Source organism: Sylvia atricapilla, chromosome 3, assembly GCF_009819655.1.
Source record: "Sylvia atricapilla isolate bSylAtr1 chromosome 3, bSylAtr1.pri, whole genome shotgun sequence".
In the NCBI taxonomy this organism is placed as follows: domain Eukaryota; kingdom Metazoa; phylum Chordata; class Aves; order Passeriformes; family Sylviidae; genus Sylvia; species Sylvia atricapilla.
In genome coordinates, this window is record NC_089142.1 from 103,690,232 (window position 1) to 103,710,231 (window position 20,000).

The 20,000-nt window shown below is 45.6% G+C and overlaps 1 protein-coding gene across 4 annotated transcripts in view; it reads left to right on the plus strand.

Annotated features, from left to right (window-relative positions):
- Positions 1 to 20,000, plus strand: part of MEIS1 (Meis homeobox 1) — a 108,622-nt gene that overhangs the window by 1,381 nt on the left and 87,241 nt on the right. For all 4 annotated transcript variants that reach the window (XM_066316479.1, XM_066316481.1, XM_066316478.1 and 1 more), the window contains exons 2-6: positions 946 to 1,172; positions 2,746 to 2,887; positions 3,447 to 3,497; positions 4,355 to 4,405; positions 5,871 to 6,017. In XM_066316479.1, the coding sequence (XP_066172576.1) occupies positions 946 to 1,172; positions 2,746 to 2,887; positions 3,447 to 3,497; positions 4,355 to 4,405; positions 5,871 to 6,017 (618 nt within the window). The remainder of the gene's footprint in view (positions 1 to 945; positions 1,173 to 2,745; positions 2,888 to 3,446; positions 3,498 to 4,354; positions 4,406 to 5,870; positions 6,018 to 20,000) is intronic.

Consider the following 20,000-nt stretch of genomic DNA (forward strand, 5'->3'; position numbering starts at 1 on the left):
TGAGGGGGAAAAAAAAATAAATCAGCAGTAGTAGGGTGAGCAGGGATTTGGGAAAGGAGAAAAGCCCTGGAAAGACGTTTTCTTGCCTATTTTGCCTGCCGCCGTCCGAGAGCTGGTTGGGAAAGAAAGTTCCTCTGCTGACAACTTGCCTTTTACTCTTTCGGTCCAAGCAAGTGTCAGGGATCTTTAAAAGTGTTTATTCACACCTTCGCTTTTAATAGATGAAAAGTGGCCGTTTCCCCCGCTGCCTGGGAACCGCGGTAGCTTTCGGTCCTTAATCTTTAACAAAGAAAACCCTAAAAAAAAAAAAAAAAAAGAAAAAGGCATTCCCAAAATCCCGAGAGCCCGGGCGAACGTTTCCAGCTTTTCGGCTTTAAAAGTTGCATTCGCGTGGAATCGCTGGAAATCCGCAAATCGCTCCTTCTCCCTTTTCGGTCCTTTTTTTGTTTTTGTTTACCGCTGCTGAACTTTTTTTTTTTTTTTTCCTTTTTTTTTTTTCCTTGCATCCTTCTCGCTGGGGTGAAGGTACCTGACTTCATATCAGCGGGGGAAGAAGGAAAAAAAAAAAAAAAGTTTAGCGGAGGGAAATTTGGACTCCGGGAACCGCTTTCATTCACGGAGTGGTGGTGGGGGTGAGGCGGCTTGGGAACTTTAGGGATTGGGGTGTGTGGGGGGGAGGTTTAGCCACTTTTATGTATTATTATTATGAATGGTGGTGGTGGCAGTAGTAGTATGAGTGGTGTTGTCGCTCCCGCGCCCCCAGCCTCGGAGGGTTTGGTGCCGGGGCAGCCCCGGGCGCGCTCGGGGGGGATCGCGGCTCGTCCCCCCGTGGGTTGAGGCGGGGGGGACACAGGGGAGCGAACCCGCTGCTCGTATCGCTTCTCCCTCCTCCTCCTCCTCCTCCTCCTCACGCCTGTCCGCTCTGTCTCTCCCTGTGCCCCGCAGTACGACGAGCTGCCCCACTACGGCGGCATGGAGGGGGTGGGCATCCCCACCACCATGTACGGGGACCCCCACGGCGCCCGGCCCATGCAGCCCGTGCACCACCTGAACCACGGGCCGCCGCTGCACTCGCACCAGTACCCGCACGCCGCCCACGCCAACGCCATGCCCCCCGCCATGGGCGCCTCCGTCAACGACGCCCTCAAGAGAGATAAAGATGCCATCTACGGGTAAGGCTGGCCGCGCAACCTGCGCGGGGAACAGCAACGACAAAATAATGGGGGCCCGCGGTTTTGCGTTCGGAGGTTGATGGGGAGGAGGTTGGGGTGCCCCACTTGGCATGGGGAGATGCGTGGGTTTCGGGGGGGGGGGTGGGGGAAAGGCGGCTGGCATCACGGCGGGAGGAGGAGGAGGAGAAGGAGGGAAATAATATTCCCAGGGCGCAATCTGCGCCGGGTGGTGAATCTCTGCGCGGAGTTTTGGGAGCAGGGAGAGTTTGGAGAGCTTCGCCCAACTTTCCACCTTGTTCGTCTTTCCTTGTGCTGCTTCTCTCTTTCTCTTCAAGGGCTGCTTCTCTCAACTCCTTTTGTTTTTAATTTTTGTCTTCTCATTTGCTCTCTTCTTTGATTATTTTTTAAACCTTTTATCCGACAGCATTGAATGTTTGTCAGTGTGGCAACTTGTTAAAGCAGTTTCTAGGCCGTTGCGATGGGAGCTGACGGGGTTATTACACTGGGCACAGATGCTTTTAAAATGTATCTGCCCAGCTGGAGTTTGAAGGGAACTTTAAGAGCCTTTAAAAATCACTCTCAGGACAGTGAGGAGAAGGGGGGGAGGAAAATAAAACCCGTGGAGTTCGGTTCCTTTATCGGTTTATCAGAAATCTGAAGGGTTGGTTAAAAGTCGGTGGTGTACCATACCCAGAAGGAAGAAAAAACCCAAAAGCCCTGGGAGAGGCAAAACAACCCCACACACAACTCCCTGTTATAAATATACATATATATATATATACGTGTGTGTGTGTGTGCGCCCACGCTTATTTATTTATTTAAATTATTAAACGGGGCAGAGGGAAGCAGATGCACACGCTGCCTTTCTCTCCCGGGGAGGCTTTTCCAGGCTGGGATTGCCCAGGAGCACCTGGTTCCTCCCGCGGGTCGGCGGCTGCGGAACCCCGGGGGGCGCAGGGCTGGGCAGGCCGTGGGGAGGGAGACAGCGCCTCGGAGCTGCCTTGGCTGTGGGTTTAAGGGCTTTTTCGCTTGTATTTTTTTTTCCCATTTCGATGAGGATTGTTCTTTTTTTTTTTTTTTTTTTTTTCCCCTCTGTTGGTTTGGGTTTGTTTTTTTTCCCCCCTCCTTTCACTCCCAGCAAGTCCTCCAGCAAGAAAGCGGGAATTAAAAGCACGACAGAGGCAGAAGTGCATGCCCAGGGATTTTCATTTTTTTCTTCTATTTTATTTTATTTTTTTTCCTAAAGACAAGGAAAGTTAATCCAAAATGGCTGCTGGAACCGGCTTGGGGTTTATTCTTGGCTTGTCCTGAGGTTGTATTAACAATATCTGCGGCCAGACAGTGCCGAAAAGGCCGGAGAGATGCCGGGCTGGCTGTGGGAAGGGGCCGGGACGCTGCGGGAGGTGGCGGGGGTACCGGTGCCCCCTTCCCCGTGCAAGCTGCTGTGGGACTAACTATTGTTGTGTTTGGGGTTTTTTTTTTGGTTGGTTTTGTTTTGTTTCGTTATGATATTTCTTTTTTTTTTTTTTTTTTACCCCCCCTCTGTGTGTGTGACTATTGTATTTTCTTTCAGACACCCCCTGTTCCCTCTTTTAGCACTGATTTTTGAGAAATGTGAATTAGCTACATGCACACCCAGGGAGCCCGGGGTAGCGGGAGGCGATGTTTGCTCCTCTGAGTCTTTCAATGAAGACATAGCAGTGTTCGCCAAACAGGTCAGCAAAACCGGGTTGAAAACAGTAAAAGAGAAAAAAAAAAAAAAAAAAGAGGGGAAAAAAAAATCGTATCGAGAAAAACAAGTCTCTGTTGAGATAAAGATGCGCGTTTCCCCCTCCCCCCTCTCTTACTAAAAGAGGCCAAAAAAAAAAAAACCAACACCAAAACAGAAAAATCCCCGAAACCCCAACCAAAACAAAACATGAGAAAAAAAAAAGCCCATTATCAGGAAATCTCGGCATTTACCACCCCCCTTAAAGAATGGATAAAGTGGAGCGGTCTGTGCCCGGCCGGGAGTTTGGCTGCGCGGCTCCCGGGAGCCGGGACGGGCTCTGCCGGGGAAGCTCCATAGGTATTTTTCAGTGTATTTGATTCACTTGCTCAAGTGTTTGGCTGATGTACTAAATCCAGCAGTCAGGGCTTTGCACGGAAGGTTACATAATGGACCCGACAGTGTAATGAAGCAAGAAATAATAACGTCTGCTTTTTCTGCTTCCATATTTCAAATCATTTTTATTATTATTTTTTCCCCCTTTTCCTCCCCTTTCTTACATTTAGATCCGAGCAGAGAAACCCCTCTTTTCCTCTAATCCTGAACTGGATAACTTGGTAAGAGTTAACACTTCTTCCTCTCCCCACCCCCACCCTCCCTTCCCTTCCCATTTATTTATTATTTTTCTTAAAAAACTTCTGTGTCATCTGGAGAGGTGGTTTGGTGGTGCCAAATTGCAAATTTCTCACGTGGATTTTTAAAAATCGTAATTATTACGATGATGACCTTTTTTTTTTTTTTTTTTACATTCATTAGTAAATACAGTGTGGTGATTGCTTGGAAGTAAAAAAAAAAAAAAAAATCCCATAAGGAGATACATGAAGGATATGAAAACCCCATCCAAAGAGGAGCTGGCGGGCTTGATGGTGAGCTCGCCTTGCCCAAGAGGAGCGTGGATTTATCCCCGCTGTAACCAGCCCCTCCACGCACCTTTTAAGCAGCTCGATGGGAAACATAGAGGATTACAATGGCTGGAGATGCACCAGTGGCAAATTCACTGAAAACGAGGTCGTTCCTCTCTTTCTTCCCTTCCCCCGTCAAGGATAAATATTTTGCCTCCGCTGTAGGAGTCCTGCTCCCGCTTTCACAAAGCGAGGAGCCAGTGATGGTGTTTAGAGGGTTGTTGTTGTTGTTGTTTTTTTTAAAGAAATGTTTATGATCCGTATAATTCAGTTGCTTGGTCACAATTGGGATTTTTTTTTTTTTTATTTTGGTTAACTCTAGATCGCGTCTCGTTAAACAGCGCACAAAGCCACCGCTATTAAGTTTTAGTGTTATTGCCATAAATCAAAACAACTTTTTATTTACTACTAGAGAAAAGTCAGGCTCTACGAAGTGCGGCCGGGGTGGCTGTGGGAAATATCCCCCAAATCCAGGAATGAGATTAATGCTCGTGTTGTTTGTGTCTTTGCAGATGATTCAAGCCATACAAGTATTAAGGTTTCATCTGTTGGAATTAGAGAAGGTAATTTTTGTCTCTCTCTCTCCCTCTCCCTCCCTCTCTCTCTCTACCTTCCCCCCCCCCTCATTTCTTCCTCCTCCGTTTCAGTACTGCTGAAGTTCAGGGTTCTGGTAAATTTGCATAAATGTCTTTCTTTCTGGTAATTAGTGTCAAGACCAATCTTGGCGTCCATTTCTCTTCGCAGTTTAATTACAATTTCAGCCTCTAAAACCGAGCTCTCGAACGCCCAGGCCTTGTGTTCATTGTAATACTTTGCTGGCTTTGTATAAATAGTTGCAGTTCTGTGGTGCCGCAGATGAGACTTGAAATGGTTAGTTCAGTCAAGCCCCTGATACTGTGATTAAAAAAAAAAAAATAGGTATTGTGTTTTTTTTTCTTGGTGACGGTGAAGAAGAGACTTCGGTTTGCAGTTAGTTGGAAGGGGAAATTATTTTTTTTAAATTTTTTTTTTAAGAGCCATCTGCAGGTCAGGCTCAGGGCGCGGATTGTCCTGTAACGTTTTGCAGAGACAAAGCAGAGTTGATAGTTCTGCCTGTCTCTTGTTCCTGGGAATATTGTACACCTCTGAGCAGAAGAAAGAGATTGAAGGCTAAATGCAGGATTTTTTTTGTTGGCTGTTTCAGAAATCTTAGGAGGGAGAAGGCTAATTTCTAAGCAGGCGGTGTCATCCGAGCTCACGTTAAATTGGAAGTGTGCTCTGGGTTTCCTGAGGATTTTTTACGTGTCATTGATAGCTGGCCTAGAAGAGAATTCCCTTTCTCCTAAAAATAAACATTTTGAGAGGTTTTTAAATAGTTGAAAAGTTTCTCATGAGCCTCAGTCACTTTATCTAACCATAACTGTCAGGTTGTTCTCGCTCTACCGAAATGTGTTAAAATCTGCCCATTAATAAAGGCAGCTCAGGTACAAGTCTATCAGAGCAACTGGGGATTTCAGGGCATGGATGCCTATAATGTATTTCAGCCCAGTGCATGTGGATTTTTTTTTTTTTAATCCTTTTTTCTGTCCTCATACCCCTTTGGAAAGGGTTTATGATGAAATAACTGGATGAAATTAAATAGTTTACCTTAAATGTCACCCATGCAGGTCACCTCTCTAATGGCCACAGCTCCGGGAGCAGATGAATTTTACACGGGTGTTGAATATGTTGTAGCCTGTGAATCATCTTGTCACTGTCAATTTTCTGGGATATCTCTATTTTGCGAGAAAAGAAAGTTATTCCTAATTCTGGATGCGTCTAGAGGTCTCAGGGGGATAATTGCAGTGTGTTTCCCCTATTTAGGACTTTTGATGTCACAGGGGCGAAGGGGGGAAGACTGGTTGCACTTGTCAATTTTACTTACGTATTCCTGATTATATTTTCTTCCTTTTTTCCCCCCCCACCACCCTTTCTCTTCTTTCTTTTTTTTTTTTTTCCTTTTCTCCTTTTATTATTTTTTTGTTGTTGGTGACCTCCCTCGCAACGTAGGTACACGAATTATGTGACAATTTCTGCCACCGGTATATTAGCTGTTTGAAAGGAAAAATGCCTATCGATTTGGTCATAGACGATAGAGAGGGCGGATCAAAATCGGACAGTGAAGACATAACAAGATCAGCAAACCTAACGGATCAGGTATGGCTCTCCCCAATGTCTCACATGCTAAAAATCTGTATGCAGATCGCTCGCCGGGGTCACTACGCCTCCTTTTTATTATTTGCATATGATTAAGCCCCTTTTAGATAAATTTCCATCGAAATGAAAATTTTTTGAATAATGTGGCTATTATTGCTTCATTAAGGCTTGCTCCCAGATCCGACCTGGCGAGATGAGCTTGTAAAAGCGTCGCCTGCAAACTCGACCTGTTCCTTGTCGCTTTTAATTTTTGTCTTTATTTTATTTACCCTTTCCAATAATGGAAGCGCTATCTGGGAATCAGCTGGCTTCTTGGTAGCTTGGGGAAGGAAGGGGATGGAGTCGTTGACCAAAATAATAATAAAATCCGAGATAGGTGGTCCAGAGAAGACAGAGAGGGTTTGAAATCTAGCAAATACTGGCTATTTTCTTCCCGTCTCTACGGTTCATTAGTCCGTCTTGTCAGTTTTCCTTGGCCGAACGCTTTTAGACTTGAGTGAACATTGCTTTGTGCACGCCTGCCTGCTGCAAACGCGCCCATTTTATTTTACTTAATAGAAGGAGAAAAAAAAAAAGGGGAGGGTGAAAATAAAATGAGATTCAGGTTTTTAAATTCTTCTCCTTGATCTTTCAAGTTTTTGAGACCTCTCTTAAAAAAAAAATATATATATATATATATGTGTGTGTATATATATAGTCAAAGCCAAAGCCAAGGCAGCGAAGCCTCGCGTGGCTGTGACGGTTGTCCAGGTTTTGTTTGGGATGGTTCAGACCTTTAGGGTCGGCTGCAGCGGGGTGGGAAATGTGAGTGAGCTGAGTGGGGAGAGCTGGCTGTCCGCTCTTCCTTCCCTCCTCCTTCCACTGGGCGCAGACTGGGAATCCTTGCCTTTTCATGGGAGCTAATGCAGGAGGTGCCCGGATCTAAATTAAGCCCCTGGGTGATGGTAGTGGCTGAGATTTGGCTTTCATTCGAGTTGGGTGAAACGGTGGGGTTTTCCCGGTCCATTTGTTTGCTCTGAACCGAGGGGTAGCAGCGCTCTGCCTGTGGGAGAGGAGACCTCAAGCACAGGCACAAAAAAATAAATCCCTGCTTAAGCCCCCCACCCCCAAGTTATTTCTTCTTTTTGATCAGCTACATAAATACAGTGTTAGGAGTGATCTGCTCCTGACTCTGGAGGTTTCCTTTTGTTCAAGCAAGGCGCAGCCAAGCAGGCAGGAGTTTCCTCAGCTGCTTTGCTGTTATCAGTGGCACTGTCAGCTGGGAGTTATTTTATAGATCACCGACATGAAGGTGTGTTGCATTGCAGCGTGGGCAGTATCTGAAATATTTTCTCCTGTCTGCCAAAGGCTATCGGTTTGCGACGGGGGAAGGCAGGCTTGAAGGAAGGCATGAACTTTTTAACAAGGGGTTTTATGTGCACGTTAGGTAGGTTGTTTCGAAGGGATTTTTTTTTTTTCCCCCCACCCAATTTCGCTGTGCAGGGGAAAAGCTTGGCAGAGTGGGTGGAGGGCGGTGCGGCAGGGAGGTACCCGGGGCTGGTGAGGATGCTCCGGGGATCTGCCGGCCCCGCTCAGCAGCGCCTTAGAGCCAGGGGAACCCTCCAGCCAGGGTCTAGCTGAGGGAAGCTCGGCTCGCTGCTGTTGAATAAAAATTGTAATCCAACAAGTCTAACTAGAAAATGGGTTTCTAAAAGCTCTGGAGTGCTGGGTACATAAAGCTATTTGAGCAAATTACAAGAATCGCTCAGGGGCACGAATGAAATCAACACTTTAATTGCCTCCAAAATGAAGATTTATACCCCATTTTCCCAACGAATCATTATTTTATTAAAGTGAAAGCTAAAGGGATGAAGCTACACTTTTTGGGGTTGTCGGGGGGTCGGCTACGTTTCTCTAGCACCCCGCGCCCCCCCGTTTTGTGTTTTCCCGGAGCGCGGACCTTGCGCCGTCCCCTCTCCCGCACCCCGCGTTTGTGCGAGCCGCGCCCCGGGGCGCTCGGGCTCCGCTGCGGGCACCTTCCCTTCCGCACCCGCGGGGCTTTACTTTCCCCGTTGAAAAGGGAAAAAGGCGGAAAAAACCCAAAAAAAATCCGCTTTTCCACCCTCCCCCTCCGGGCGGGTCAAACCCGCGGAGATCGGGCGCGGAGAGGGTTTACCGGGGGATGATGCGCGGTCCCCCCGCTGAACTGCGGTGCCAAGGCCGGCCCCGGCGCGGCCCGGCACTATCGGGGCCCTAATGGTTCAATAATAAGGTGTTGAGTGCCGGTCGCCGGGGCGGCTAATTAGGATGTGGCTGCGCGGGGCGCGTTTATGGCTGCGCGGGCCTGGGATGCGCGGACGCGCAGGGTCGGGGCCGTAGGAGCGAGGGGCTGGCTCCGGGCTTGGGGACCCCCCATCCCCGCCTGCCCTCGGCTCTGCTTGGGAGAGTAGTAAAAGAGTAAGTATTTAAAAGCTTTTATTATGGATTTAATTACATTTTCTTATATTGCGGTAGTAAAGGTTACAGTTAACAGGGTGGGTTGTTTTTTTGGTGTGTTTTTTTTTGTTTTTTTTTCCTTTTAATTTATTGGTTTCCTCTTATTTACTCTTTCCCTACTGGCCCCTCAAAGCCGGTGCCTTTAAGTCCCCCCGGTTAATAGAAAGCAATGACACTAATGCTAGATTTTGCAAAGTAAAGCCCTATAACACTAACCATTGTTCAGTGATTTAACCAGCTCAGTGGCACTAGGTCACTAAAATAGCATCCTTCTCCCACGGGCTCGACCCCGCTGCCTGCCAGGGTGAGACCTGCGGAGTTGGTGTTTACTGTCACGGCTCCACAAGTACAAGGCAGGAGTTTGGGCTTTTTGCTGGGGAGAGTTGAACTCAAAATCATCCAGACCTCGGGACTTTAAAAAAAAAAAAAAAAAAAAGCTAGCTGAAGAATTGCAGTCATCCTCAAAAGTTTCAAAATAAACCTTTTTTAATCATTAGCTTTTCAAATATTTGCATGTTTAAATTTTCAGTGTTTGTCAGAGCCCAGGAAGATTTAGAACACAGCTGTTGTGTGATGTGTCTGGGAAAACTCCCTCTGATTAAAAAAAAAAAAAAAAAAACCTCAAAGACTGCCTGTAGTCTGACAACAGAAATTCAGTTTTGTAGGTAATCCTGAAGTGTTACCCTGAAGCCACATCACCTTGGCACCCAGGTGCTCTAGTCCAAACTGTAAAATTCTCCCACAAGAGCATGTCCACAAGAAAGCCTTTAGAAAGTCCTTTAAGGAAAACATGGTACAAAGTACCCACCACATCCAAATAAAGTGCGTTCGCTGACTAAGATAGATTTTATAGGCACAAAACGGTATTTTTCTTACTGAAAATAAACTTGTTGAGCTCGTCCACAGTAGCATTGCTGGACAAAGAATTGCAGCTTAATAATGCACAAGCCAATTACAGATGCAGAAACTTTTAGAGGCAAATCAGCAAAGGGCCAAATTCCTATAGGAACTATGAGGGAAATGATCAAAAAATGAACATGAAATAAGACTTCCTGCGAGAAGGTCCATAATTCAACATTATTTGACTCCACTGTCAGGGAAATTGTTGAAGGATAGTAAACCGATACTAGAGTCTCAGTCATTTTTTGTTACAGTCTTAAATGTTTGCAACTGTGGCGTTTTAGATGGCCCTTCTTGGGTGATAATATATCACATATACACACACGTATATAATAAAGCAACACCTCTATTTATGTTGCAATAGATTTTATTTTAATGCGTGCAGTTGCGGAGTTGCTCTAACAAAAATGCCGGTCAAGCAGCGACTTTTTATTTTATTTTTTTTAAATGGAACAATTAGTTAAGATGTATTCTTTACAAAGAAAGGATCATAAACTGGAATGCAATATAAAGCATAGCTGAAGGTTGTAGAGTTGTTCAGGGCATCGACCAGTTACGACCTATGCTCAGCTTTCCAAAATCTCAGATATATTAGCTGTACCTTGTAGCCAATACCAAAATAATGCCTTAGGGAAAAAATTACTGGGAAATACTATTTTACGTTAGGACTTCTCCACAGGTACTTTCAAACCACGTATGGTTTTAAAGAGGAGAGCTAAGAATATTGCTGCCTTTAGGATATGTGCTCCCATGTTGGAGGAGCAGGCATCAAAATAATAGATATGGTGCAGAGGGTGCAAGGTAGAATTCATTTCTGCTTAATAAAAGAGTTACAGCAAAGTAGGACTCTGAGGAGGACCAATAAAACAATGTTTAAAAGACTCAAAATTTAATTTTCGTCTTCTGACTTGGTCACTTTGAGCCAGTGAATACTTTTTTTGTTTGTTTTCAAGTAATTTTTATTATTTTTGCTGTGATGTTCAGAAGCTGTTACCATGCCCCAGTTTGGCAGGCTATTTATGTGAAGATAAGATACGTTAATTTCTGTTCCAGACATGTTTTCATCTGATACACTGTGGCTGAAATTGTATTAGCAAAATAAGATTTTCTTTGCTCTCCATCTCTTTAAGCGAGTAAATACGTTGTTGACTAGACATAAGATTGAATATATTTTCTTTAGTTTATGATTTCAGTTCATGAGTCTTTGGAGTTCTGGTTTTTTTTTTTGGTTTTTTAATCATTCAAGAACCCAAAAGCGGCCATCCTTACAGCTGGGTGTAAAATTTGCTGCCTTCCTGAAGTTGTGTGCTCAGGCCTTATTTTCCATGTGAAGTTTTCCAAACTGAAGTTAGTTAGCTCTTGTTGCAAAGGATAGTTTAATTGCCAGTTTTTTGGGGAAATTCTTTTCAACATCAGACCTGACAGAGCTGAGTTTAAACCCCGGTTAACCTCAGAATTGATCCTAAACATTTGTGAGTGTGTCCCAAGGCATTCCTGTAAGCCAGAGCTTGCCATATCTGTGTTAGGGACCATAGATTGTTATTTTGGGGCAACTTGGGGGCTTGCAAGTTGTGAAAAAAATGAGTTTTACCTTAAGTTTAACCTTTATGGCTGAGGGTTTGAGTATTTCCATGGCTGCTGGTCCGCAGGTAACAATAAAGGTAATGGGCTCTGCATGCGGAAGGGTTACTGCAGCCCCGCGTGGGCAATGTTGGACCTTAAAAAAATCAGATTATATTGCACTCAATCAAAATGAGTAAGTGTCCATCGTGCTGATAAATACTACTTTAAAAAGGCACTGAGAAATCCGGCACAGCTTCTTTAAATTAGGGAATCTTTCTTTTGTTTTGTTTCGCGTTTCTGCGTTTGGGGTTTTTTTGGTCACGTGAGCGCACAGTTTTTTAGGACCTATGTTGTGTAATCTAAACAAGTTTAAGAAAATAAAGAGGAGAGTTGTTTCTGGTCAGGAACGTTTTTGAAGGTTTCTGGAGTTGTTTTCTAGGGAGGGCTGTGCTAGAGAAGGAAAACCCGGGGTGCGCTGCGGTGTTACTTCTTGTTCTTGGTGTATTACCTTCTTGTCCGCGTGCTGTTTCTCAGAGCAGGCTTTGACTTCCACAGCAAATCTGGAATAATTAGTGGTTGTGTTTTTATTTCTTTCCTGCAGTTGCAGCAATATTTGGAGAGGGTAGCTCCAAGAGAGCACACATTTTGTGTTTGGACTTCTTTGAGTGTATTTCCGCCCCTGATTAATGGCTCCGTATCTAACCCACCGCTGATACTCTGTAACACGGCTGAAATGCAACTTCTCTGCGGTTCCTTCAGCTCTCCTCTGGCCCCCTTTAGTGTGGTTACCTTTTCACTTTCACTACCTTCAAAGAGCAAAAAATAAGAGGTGTAACTTGGAGGATAGGTGAGAGCAGGATCCCATCAGGCCAGTATCCTCAGGATTTTTTTTTTTTTTTAATTTAGATGAGGTCCCTGGAAAGCTTCAGTCCCTCAGCAGTGGGGTCTCTGTTAGCAAGAGTGCTGCTGGCACAGGGGAACCCCTTCACCCCCAAGGGCTCAACTCCTTGAGTTGCCTCGCTGGTTGCTGCTGTCGTTGGTTCATTTATTTGTTTTTTGGGAGTACATGTCCAGGAGGTAAAGAGCGACAGGCTTTACGTGAGTCACTGTGTGGACGAAAGCAATAGCGCAGGCAGCAAGTGGTTTCTGGAGGTTGTTATGTTTTGGAAAAGGGAGTTTGATGTCATTTGGTAGATGTCTGGGGAAATGTTGAAAATTTAAATGTTGGTGAGGTGAATGAAAAAAAAAACCCTCAAACCCTGAGTTTGTCCTGTAGGCAAAGGGTCTGTTTGCAAATTTAAAAACAAAAGAGATTTTAGAGTTATAATGTAGAGGCTGCCATTTTCTTAAGAACTTGCAGGGCATACAGAAGGTAGGATGGATTTTTGCCCAAATTTGGCTTCTTCTGTTGGCAACAGGATGGGCTGCTGAAAGTCACAGTGTCTTCTTATTTTGCAAATGGCTTTTGTTTTGCAAGCATCTTCAAATCCAGGCCATTGAAGAAATGTTTCCTCCCTGCCCCCGTCAGAGGTTATACGTAAGTCATCCATGAGTTTTGGGGATCAATAAAGGGATAACTGTGAAAGGCAATGGCCCATAACACACGGGGAGTGGGATGAGTTGATCTAATGTTCCCTGCCCGGCCTCAAAACTCGATGAATTTCTGGGTTTGTCCACACAAGGACACTCAGGAGAGGTAAGACAAATTGATTGGGTGTAAAATTAAAGTGCATTAGTTAAAGTGCATTGGACTATTGTGTGGATGCTCTCATTCAGAAGTAAAGTGGCCTTAGTTCACTTTAGCCTAATCCCCTTTGGAGTAGGCCACTTTTCTTTTGAATGAGAACATCCACATTAACTTTTAGTTAATTCGTCTTTCCCGAGCGTCCTGGCGGCCTCGTGCCCGGGCGCTCTGGAGAGGTTTGGCCGGGCAGGGCTCTGGCTCCCCCGCCAGCTTTAGGTAAGCTTTTCATTAGGCATATTTCATCTCCACAGCAGCACTTTTAGCCTCTGGCTCCCGTCATCGCCCCAGCCGGGGCTCTGCACCCTCCTCTCCTCCTGCTCCTGCAGCTCAAGAGTGATATCGTTGTTAATGCTGCCCGGGAACAAAAAAAAAAAAAAAAAAAGAAAAAAAAAATGGAATTGGGAAGTTTTGCCGTGACGGGGATTTGGGGAAGGATCCGGCTGAGGTGCTTGGCCAGGGGAAGAGTGGGGCAGTGGTTTCTGGGCGTTGTGTTTTCGTAGTTTTAGATAGTTTTTTGCCTGTTGAGTAGTAAGTCGTTTTTTAAAGACAGTGAAGAAATCTAGATTTAACTTTTTTTTCGGCTGATACTTCCAATAGGAAAGCTGAGATGGAATATTAGCCTGTAGGAGAGCTGATTTACCTGATGGAAAAAAAAAATAATGGTCAGATAGTTTTGGAGCTGTTTTATATTCTCGCTTGAAGTTCACTGTACTGGATTTTGTGTTAGAGATATTTTCAGGTGTCTTCTAGAGCTTATAAGTAACCTATTTATTTACTTTTTACTGACTCGGCCATGTGTGCATATGCTGTGCCATGTCACACGCTTGCCATTGCCCCTTTCATTCATAATAAAATTTACAAGGCTTCTTGCATTAGTAAGCAATTTGCTGTTGGAGCCTTTCCTAGAAATACAGAATTCTATTTCACCAAAGTATTGTGTTTCCTCTTCAATCAGTACGGAGGTGAGCTATTTTCTCAAGGACTCTCCAGGCATCTATATGATATTCCCACTTGGGCAGATGATCTCCAAAACTGCATTACCTACTTCTTCATCCTGAAGAGCTATTGCAGTAAATTAAAAATCTCTTATTAGCATCACTGGACTTTGAATTTGGCCAGTTGTTTTTGTTTGCAGCTTGGCTTGCTTTTTCTTCGGTCTTTTTTTTGTTTGGTTGGTTTTTTAAAATACAAAGCAAATATGCATCCAGACCTTCTTTGCTGAAGTAAACTGGCCAACAATGAGAGGGGTAATTCTTTATTTGCTTAAAAGAACTGCCTGTTTTAACTTCACAAGTACTGACCCAGAGTAAAGCAACAGCTCATGCCATCACAGGCAGCGTACTGTATTCAAACAGCTGTACGAAATGCAAAGCTGAGGTATTAATCCTGCCATTCACAGTTTATTTAAGTTTTTCGAGCTTCTCTCATATGGGCATGGCATCAATGCCTAATTATGCCTCCATTAGGGTTACTGGGCCCTTAATACAGAAAATTATTGTATTTAAACTTTGGAGAGCTGCGTCGATGTAATGTAAGATTCTTGCAGCTGGCACACGTTCAGGGAAGGCAAACTTTACCTTGTAATTTTCTTTTCATTCATTTGGCCTTTAGGTTTTGGTCCGGTTTTGTTCCTGAGGTCAGACCATTGCTGGTGTTTTTAAATAGCTCCATTTAGGTCTCTGTAGCTCTCAGGAGAAGGGAGGGTAAGAGCAGATTAAAAACCCCCATGGCTTTGTTGGGGTGCAGGGCTACAAGTGTTTGTGCAAACAGAAATGGTGGAACCTATTGTCTCGTGGGTGTTTTGGCCTGCACTGAACCCAGGCCAGCTCTGTCAGTGCAAGCAGGGTTTGATCTGTGGACATTAAAGTCTCGACCCCTGGCAAGGCTGATGGTACCTGTTGCACTGGGGTGGAGTGTGCAGGGAAGCCTCTGGCTGGGATATCAGCTGGGATATCACCTGCTTGCTGGTGCTCAGAAGCAACCCCAGGCATGTGCTCTCACATGGAGGGCTGCTTGTTGATATTTGGGTTAATCTGGTGAGCTAAGTATTAACTATGGCCAACCCCTGGCTCAAAACGTTGGGAGGGCACAAATACTGTAGACTCAGTAGGTGGCACTTTGGTTTTAGGCTTGAGCCCGTATAGGGCACTCTGACTCTTGGGTGCAATCACAGAGATACTTTGGCTCCCCAGCTCCTACACTCACCCCTGCATCATCGAGTTTACCTTGCACAGGTAGAGCTGGCCAATTTTTTTTGGATGAGGGGAGTGTCCCAGTGGCTTGTGGTTTATAGATCTTCTCTTTTGTGTGCTGTTGAGCAGCGTTGCAGGGGAGTGGTGTCGCTGCTGTGTTTTGGTGATGGGTACGGCCGTGTCGCCAGGAGGACCTTTCAAGGCTTTGCTCTCCCCTTTGCCCGTGTTCACACAGGTGTTTTGGGCAGCACTTGGCATGGACAGGGGTTTCATAGCTGAGTGGTATCACTGTGACAGGAGGGTGATGGGGAGAGAAACCTTTGAGGGTCAGTGGCAGGCAGCTTCCCGTTGTTTCCCAATATTTGTCGGGATGCTTGGGATGAGCTGCTCATGCACACTGGTGGCAGCTTAGGCACTGTGCTCGAGCGTTCCCTCTTTTACCCCTCTCTGCCTGGAGGATTTTGCAGCTGTGTTACCCCTGGAGGCTCCTGGCCCTCCTCCCTGTTGTGCAACCAGTTTTACTGGCGTGGCTTCCCCATGCTATGGGGCGTCGTCGTGCTTTCCCGGTGTCCGTGAGGCCCGTCGCAGTGTTCTGGGGCACAGCTATGTAGAAAAAAAAGCAGGGTATGTGCAGACGTGTCTTGCTACACTAATCTAACTCCTGTGAGGGATCTCTTTCTCATTACTATTTTCTGTAAAGCCAGAGTGATGGTATGCACATGACTAATGTGTGCAGGGAGGATTAATTTTGTTCTTAAATGCACGTGTGTGCGTCGAGCCGACGTTTGGCCCTCAGTGACAAGTGTTTGAGAGATCCTTTGGGTGAGAGGTGATAAAGCCATGCTGGAGGGGCAGGGGTGGGGAATGCTGCTCTGCTGACAGCGTGAGGCAGGAGGGGAGATGCAGATTCTCTTCCCAGGTCTGTCGCTGAGGTTCTGGAGTGAGACGATTAGGTGCTTGTGAGCCGAAATTTTCTACTTCTCTTTTCCCTTATCATCAGGTAGGGTTGATATATTAATTTATATGTCATCTAGTGATAGCAAGGTATATATCAAAGATATTTTAAGAATAAGCTGTGATATGTTATAGTAATTATTTCGCTCTGTGGGTAATTTGAAGAAAATGTTGCCAAGAAAGCAAAATGTTTCTGTTTGGTGTCTTAGGGAGAGCACCATGCTGAGTCAGAAGGCTGATGATAAACATTGCTTTTGGTGGCTTCATGCTTTGGTTTTTGCCTCTTCTGCCACTTTCCACTTAATTGGCATTTAAAAGAGTATTTTAAAAAGTGTTTGAAGGAGGAAGGGGATAAACTGAAGGGCTGGATGGAATAGGTAGCAGTGCTGCTGGTAACTTCAGAAGGAGCAGAGCTTTGGGGTTGACAGCAAACATTTCTGAGGTGGTGGCTGGTCTGCCTGGCCCAAGGCACGGATCCTTGCAGGGCCATGCCATGAGCCCTATGCTGCTACCAGCACCACTGGGTACTCCAGAAGCTCCCTGGGAGGTGCAGTGGGACCACACGGACCTCTCAGCCCAACATTTTTGTGTGACTCTGGCAGCTGGCTGTGCTTCCAAGCCACCCCTCAACGAGCGGGTGGGAGGATCAGGGAGCCACGGCCACCTCAGCCTGGCAAACCACCCCTGGAGCTCACTGGGCTTCTGGTTCTGGCAGCTGGGGCTCGGTGTGTTCTGTGGCCACTGGCTCGCTGGCATGTGGCTTGCAGAGCCGAGCCGCTGCGCTGCAGATTTGGCTTGTTGTGAAATGGGAGAGAGTGGAGGAGCTGCTCTGCGGAAGGGTTTGGCCATGAGCGTTGGAAAATGTGAATCACGGGGATTCCAGTTTTAAGCCTTCTGGAGATAACGGGCAGCACGTACTGGAGTGCATGACTTGCAGAGGGCCTTAAAAAACAAGGCGGTGCCCTCAAGATTAAGCAAGCGTTTTATAATCGGGAACACATTTTATACCCAACACAGGCTTTGCAGGTATCACATCCATCCAGAGCAGAAAGGTGTAGCTGGAGCAAAGTTAATTATCCTGCGATTTAATTTTGGTGTTGAACAACAATGCGAGGCGAGCAGGCTCTTGAATCCTGCGAACAATGTGCCGTAATCAGAATACGCTGACTCCGAATGGCGTCTGTTGCCAGTTAGCTAAAAAAACCATTTGATATTTGTGACACAAGCTCAGGGTTTTTGCTTGTGGTGGGGCTGGAATGAGGCATGGTTGTTGCAGAGCAAGGGCTGTGCTTGTGCCTTCTCTCCTTGAGGAGACCCACTTGGGATGTTGGAGGTCAGAACTTGTATTTAAGTGATGCAAAAAAAATTCGCGGCAGGTGCTCCAATGGGTTAATTTTTGTCTTCCCAAGATGTGCCAACCCTAAAATTCTGTAAGGGGAACGCTTAGAGGTGTGGGTTTTGCTGCAAGTAAATCTTTGCTGTTTGTCTGAGTCCACATATTCAGGGTGAAAAGCACATCTCTCTGCAGCACTGACTCCCACTGAGGCTTCCTGCTGGGACCCTGGTGGGAGAAGTTGAGGTTGAGGTCTCTCTCCTGCCTAAATCTGTCTGGGCAGGCCAGTTTTGGGACTTCAGCCAGTCATCTGACAGCCTGTGCTGTCTCATTTGTACCTGAGCATCTGGCAGATCCCCTTCTAAATGACTTTTAACACATAAACGCAATAAAGGGAAGGGATGGCAAGCTCTCGTTTTCAGGCTAAGTGGTGAGACGTTTTTCCTGTTTACACCTTCGGAAGAATCATTACATGAAATATTGAACAGGAAACTCTTATTTGTCTCTGAAGACCTTTTTCCTGGTCTAGAAAGATGTGGAAAATTCTCCAGTCCTATTAAATTTAGTAGGAGCCAAGGAGGACAAACACACCTCACTGACCTGCACATCAGGCTTCTGGACATAGTGGGGTTGTTTGGGGATGACTTCGGTGCATGTTTCTGCATGATATTTCAACTTAAATTAAAATAAAAAAAATCTATGTGGAGCAGTGATTTTTATCTCCTGACTGCAAAGCTGTGTTTCCTTGTGTCAGAAAAGGGCCAGGGATTAATGCTATCTAGTGATATGTCTCTTATCAAAGGGAGGAGACAGGTTTACAATGCAGGGTTGCTCTAAATAGAAAGTACTAGTCAATGTTTGTTGTGTGGGAGACAAAAACCCTGCATCACCATCAGCTGGCTCGGTTAACCTGGCTGGGCAGGCAGTGTTTACTGTTGAGCTGGGATTAAAAAAAAAAAGAAAAGAGGAATGAAATAAGGTCAGTCAAAATTTAAGGCCCACTGTGATTGAGGATGTTGCTGTTTAGGTGTCCATCAAGGCTACCAGGTGCACCAACCTCCAATGCAAGAAGCAAACCCTGAGGTCTTAAGTGTCTAAAAGCTGCTTGCTTTTGTTATTGCCAGAGGTTTTTTGGGTGCCTCTAGAGCCCTTTCTCAAATTAAAGTCCATCTGGCCGTGCTGTCCCCCCTGGGAGGACTTTGGAGATGACTCCCCAAGTGCAGCAGGTTTGATTTCAGCACAGGCAGAAGGTGTTGGAGCTGTGCTTCTGACAGAATGCAGCCCAGGCTAGGGGGGGCTCTGCATAGCTGTGAACACGTGCAGCCCTGTGTGCACACAAACATGCACAAATGGGTTTTTTAAAGTCTTGCCCCTGCAGAGTTGACAGGCCTTTGGTGCCTTCTGGAAGAGAAGAGCTGTGGTTTTTCTCCTTCCTCTTTGTCTTTATGTCCTGCCCAGCCTGACGATCTCCATTTCATTCTCCTTTATTTTTTGTGGTTTTATGTTTGCTGCTTCTAATTATTCTTTTCCCTTTGGAAAGCACTATCACCCCATCCTTTTGCACTCGCGTTTTTCATTCATCCTGTTTAGGATTGTCAGGACCCTTTCCTTTTCTTTCCTCTCCCTGCCATGGTCTCTTTTCCAGTGTGATTTGAGGGTAAGGAGGGAATCAGAGAGCTGTACCCTGTGGGTACACAGCTGGTGTTGTGCATCACACACCTGGGTAGGGTGAGGCTGAGGCACCACGGCAGAGCTGATGGAGAGCATTGGTGGATCTTGGTTTGCTGACCTTTGACAGTGTGCAGTGTTAGCTGTGCCTCTGGTCCCCTCCTGGGCTTGTAAAAACCACTGGCTATAGTCCTGTTTATTTCCAGTTTTCTCTCCTCTCACGTTGATACCCACTCTCATTCCTTTTATCTATTTGTCTCCCGTGTTGCATGCACAAAAACAGCTTATATCTTATTTTCCTTATGCAGCTGCGAAGAGTCAGAGAAGAGCCTTACCCTCATTTGCAATAAGGGGGAACTAAAGATAGAAAGCTTATGACTTTTCTGGGGCTAGGAAGGGAATCCAGGTCAGAGCTGAGACTTCCATGCAGAGTTTTTTTTTTTTTTTTTTTTCCCCTGCTTTTTAGTTTGCCAGGCCTTGCCTCCTCTAACGCTGCAAAGGTTTCCATCTGTGCACAAGTCGCCCTCGCTGTTCTGCTGAGTTGCAGGCGGAGTTATCGCCTGCCTGTCATCCCAACGACCTTATTTCCCTAGACTTGGAACACTGTTGTTTTTTTTTTTTTTTTTTTTTTTTTCCCTGATCTGATCTTTGTGTGCCTTTGTTGTCGTCCCATTAAAAATAACCCACCTTTAGATCGAAGCTGAGTGAAGCGGATGATGCAAGAGTTGTTGGCAGCAAAAAGCGTCTTGTTGGTTTTTTTTTTTTTAGCATTTTGATTTGTTCTGACCCCCTTGGTTTTGGTTGTGATGCCCCCACTTGGTTTTGGCAGGCTGGGAGGTGGGATTGCTGGCTGTCAGCCTTGGTAGTGCCACTAGGAGATGTTCAGGTGGCAAAGCAATAAGTGGGTCCTCTCAGAAACTGAAGTTAGTCATGAGTCTGGATTTCATGGTCTCCAAAATCCCTGACTGCTCTCGTGGAAGGTATCCTTGCCCACAATAAGGGGATAGAACTAGATGATCTTTAAGGTCTCTTCCATTCCCTAATCCTATGTTTGTATAAACAACAGTGTAGAATCTAGGAAATATATGCCATTATAGTTTCTGTAGTATAAAGGTATATTTTTAACCCTCTGTACCATTTTGTATTTTTCTTCC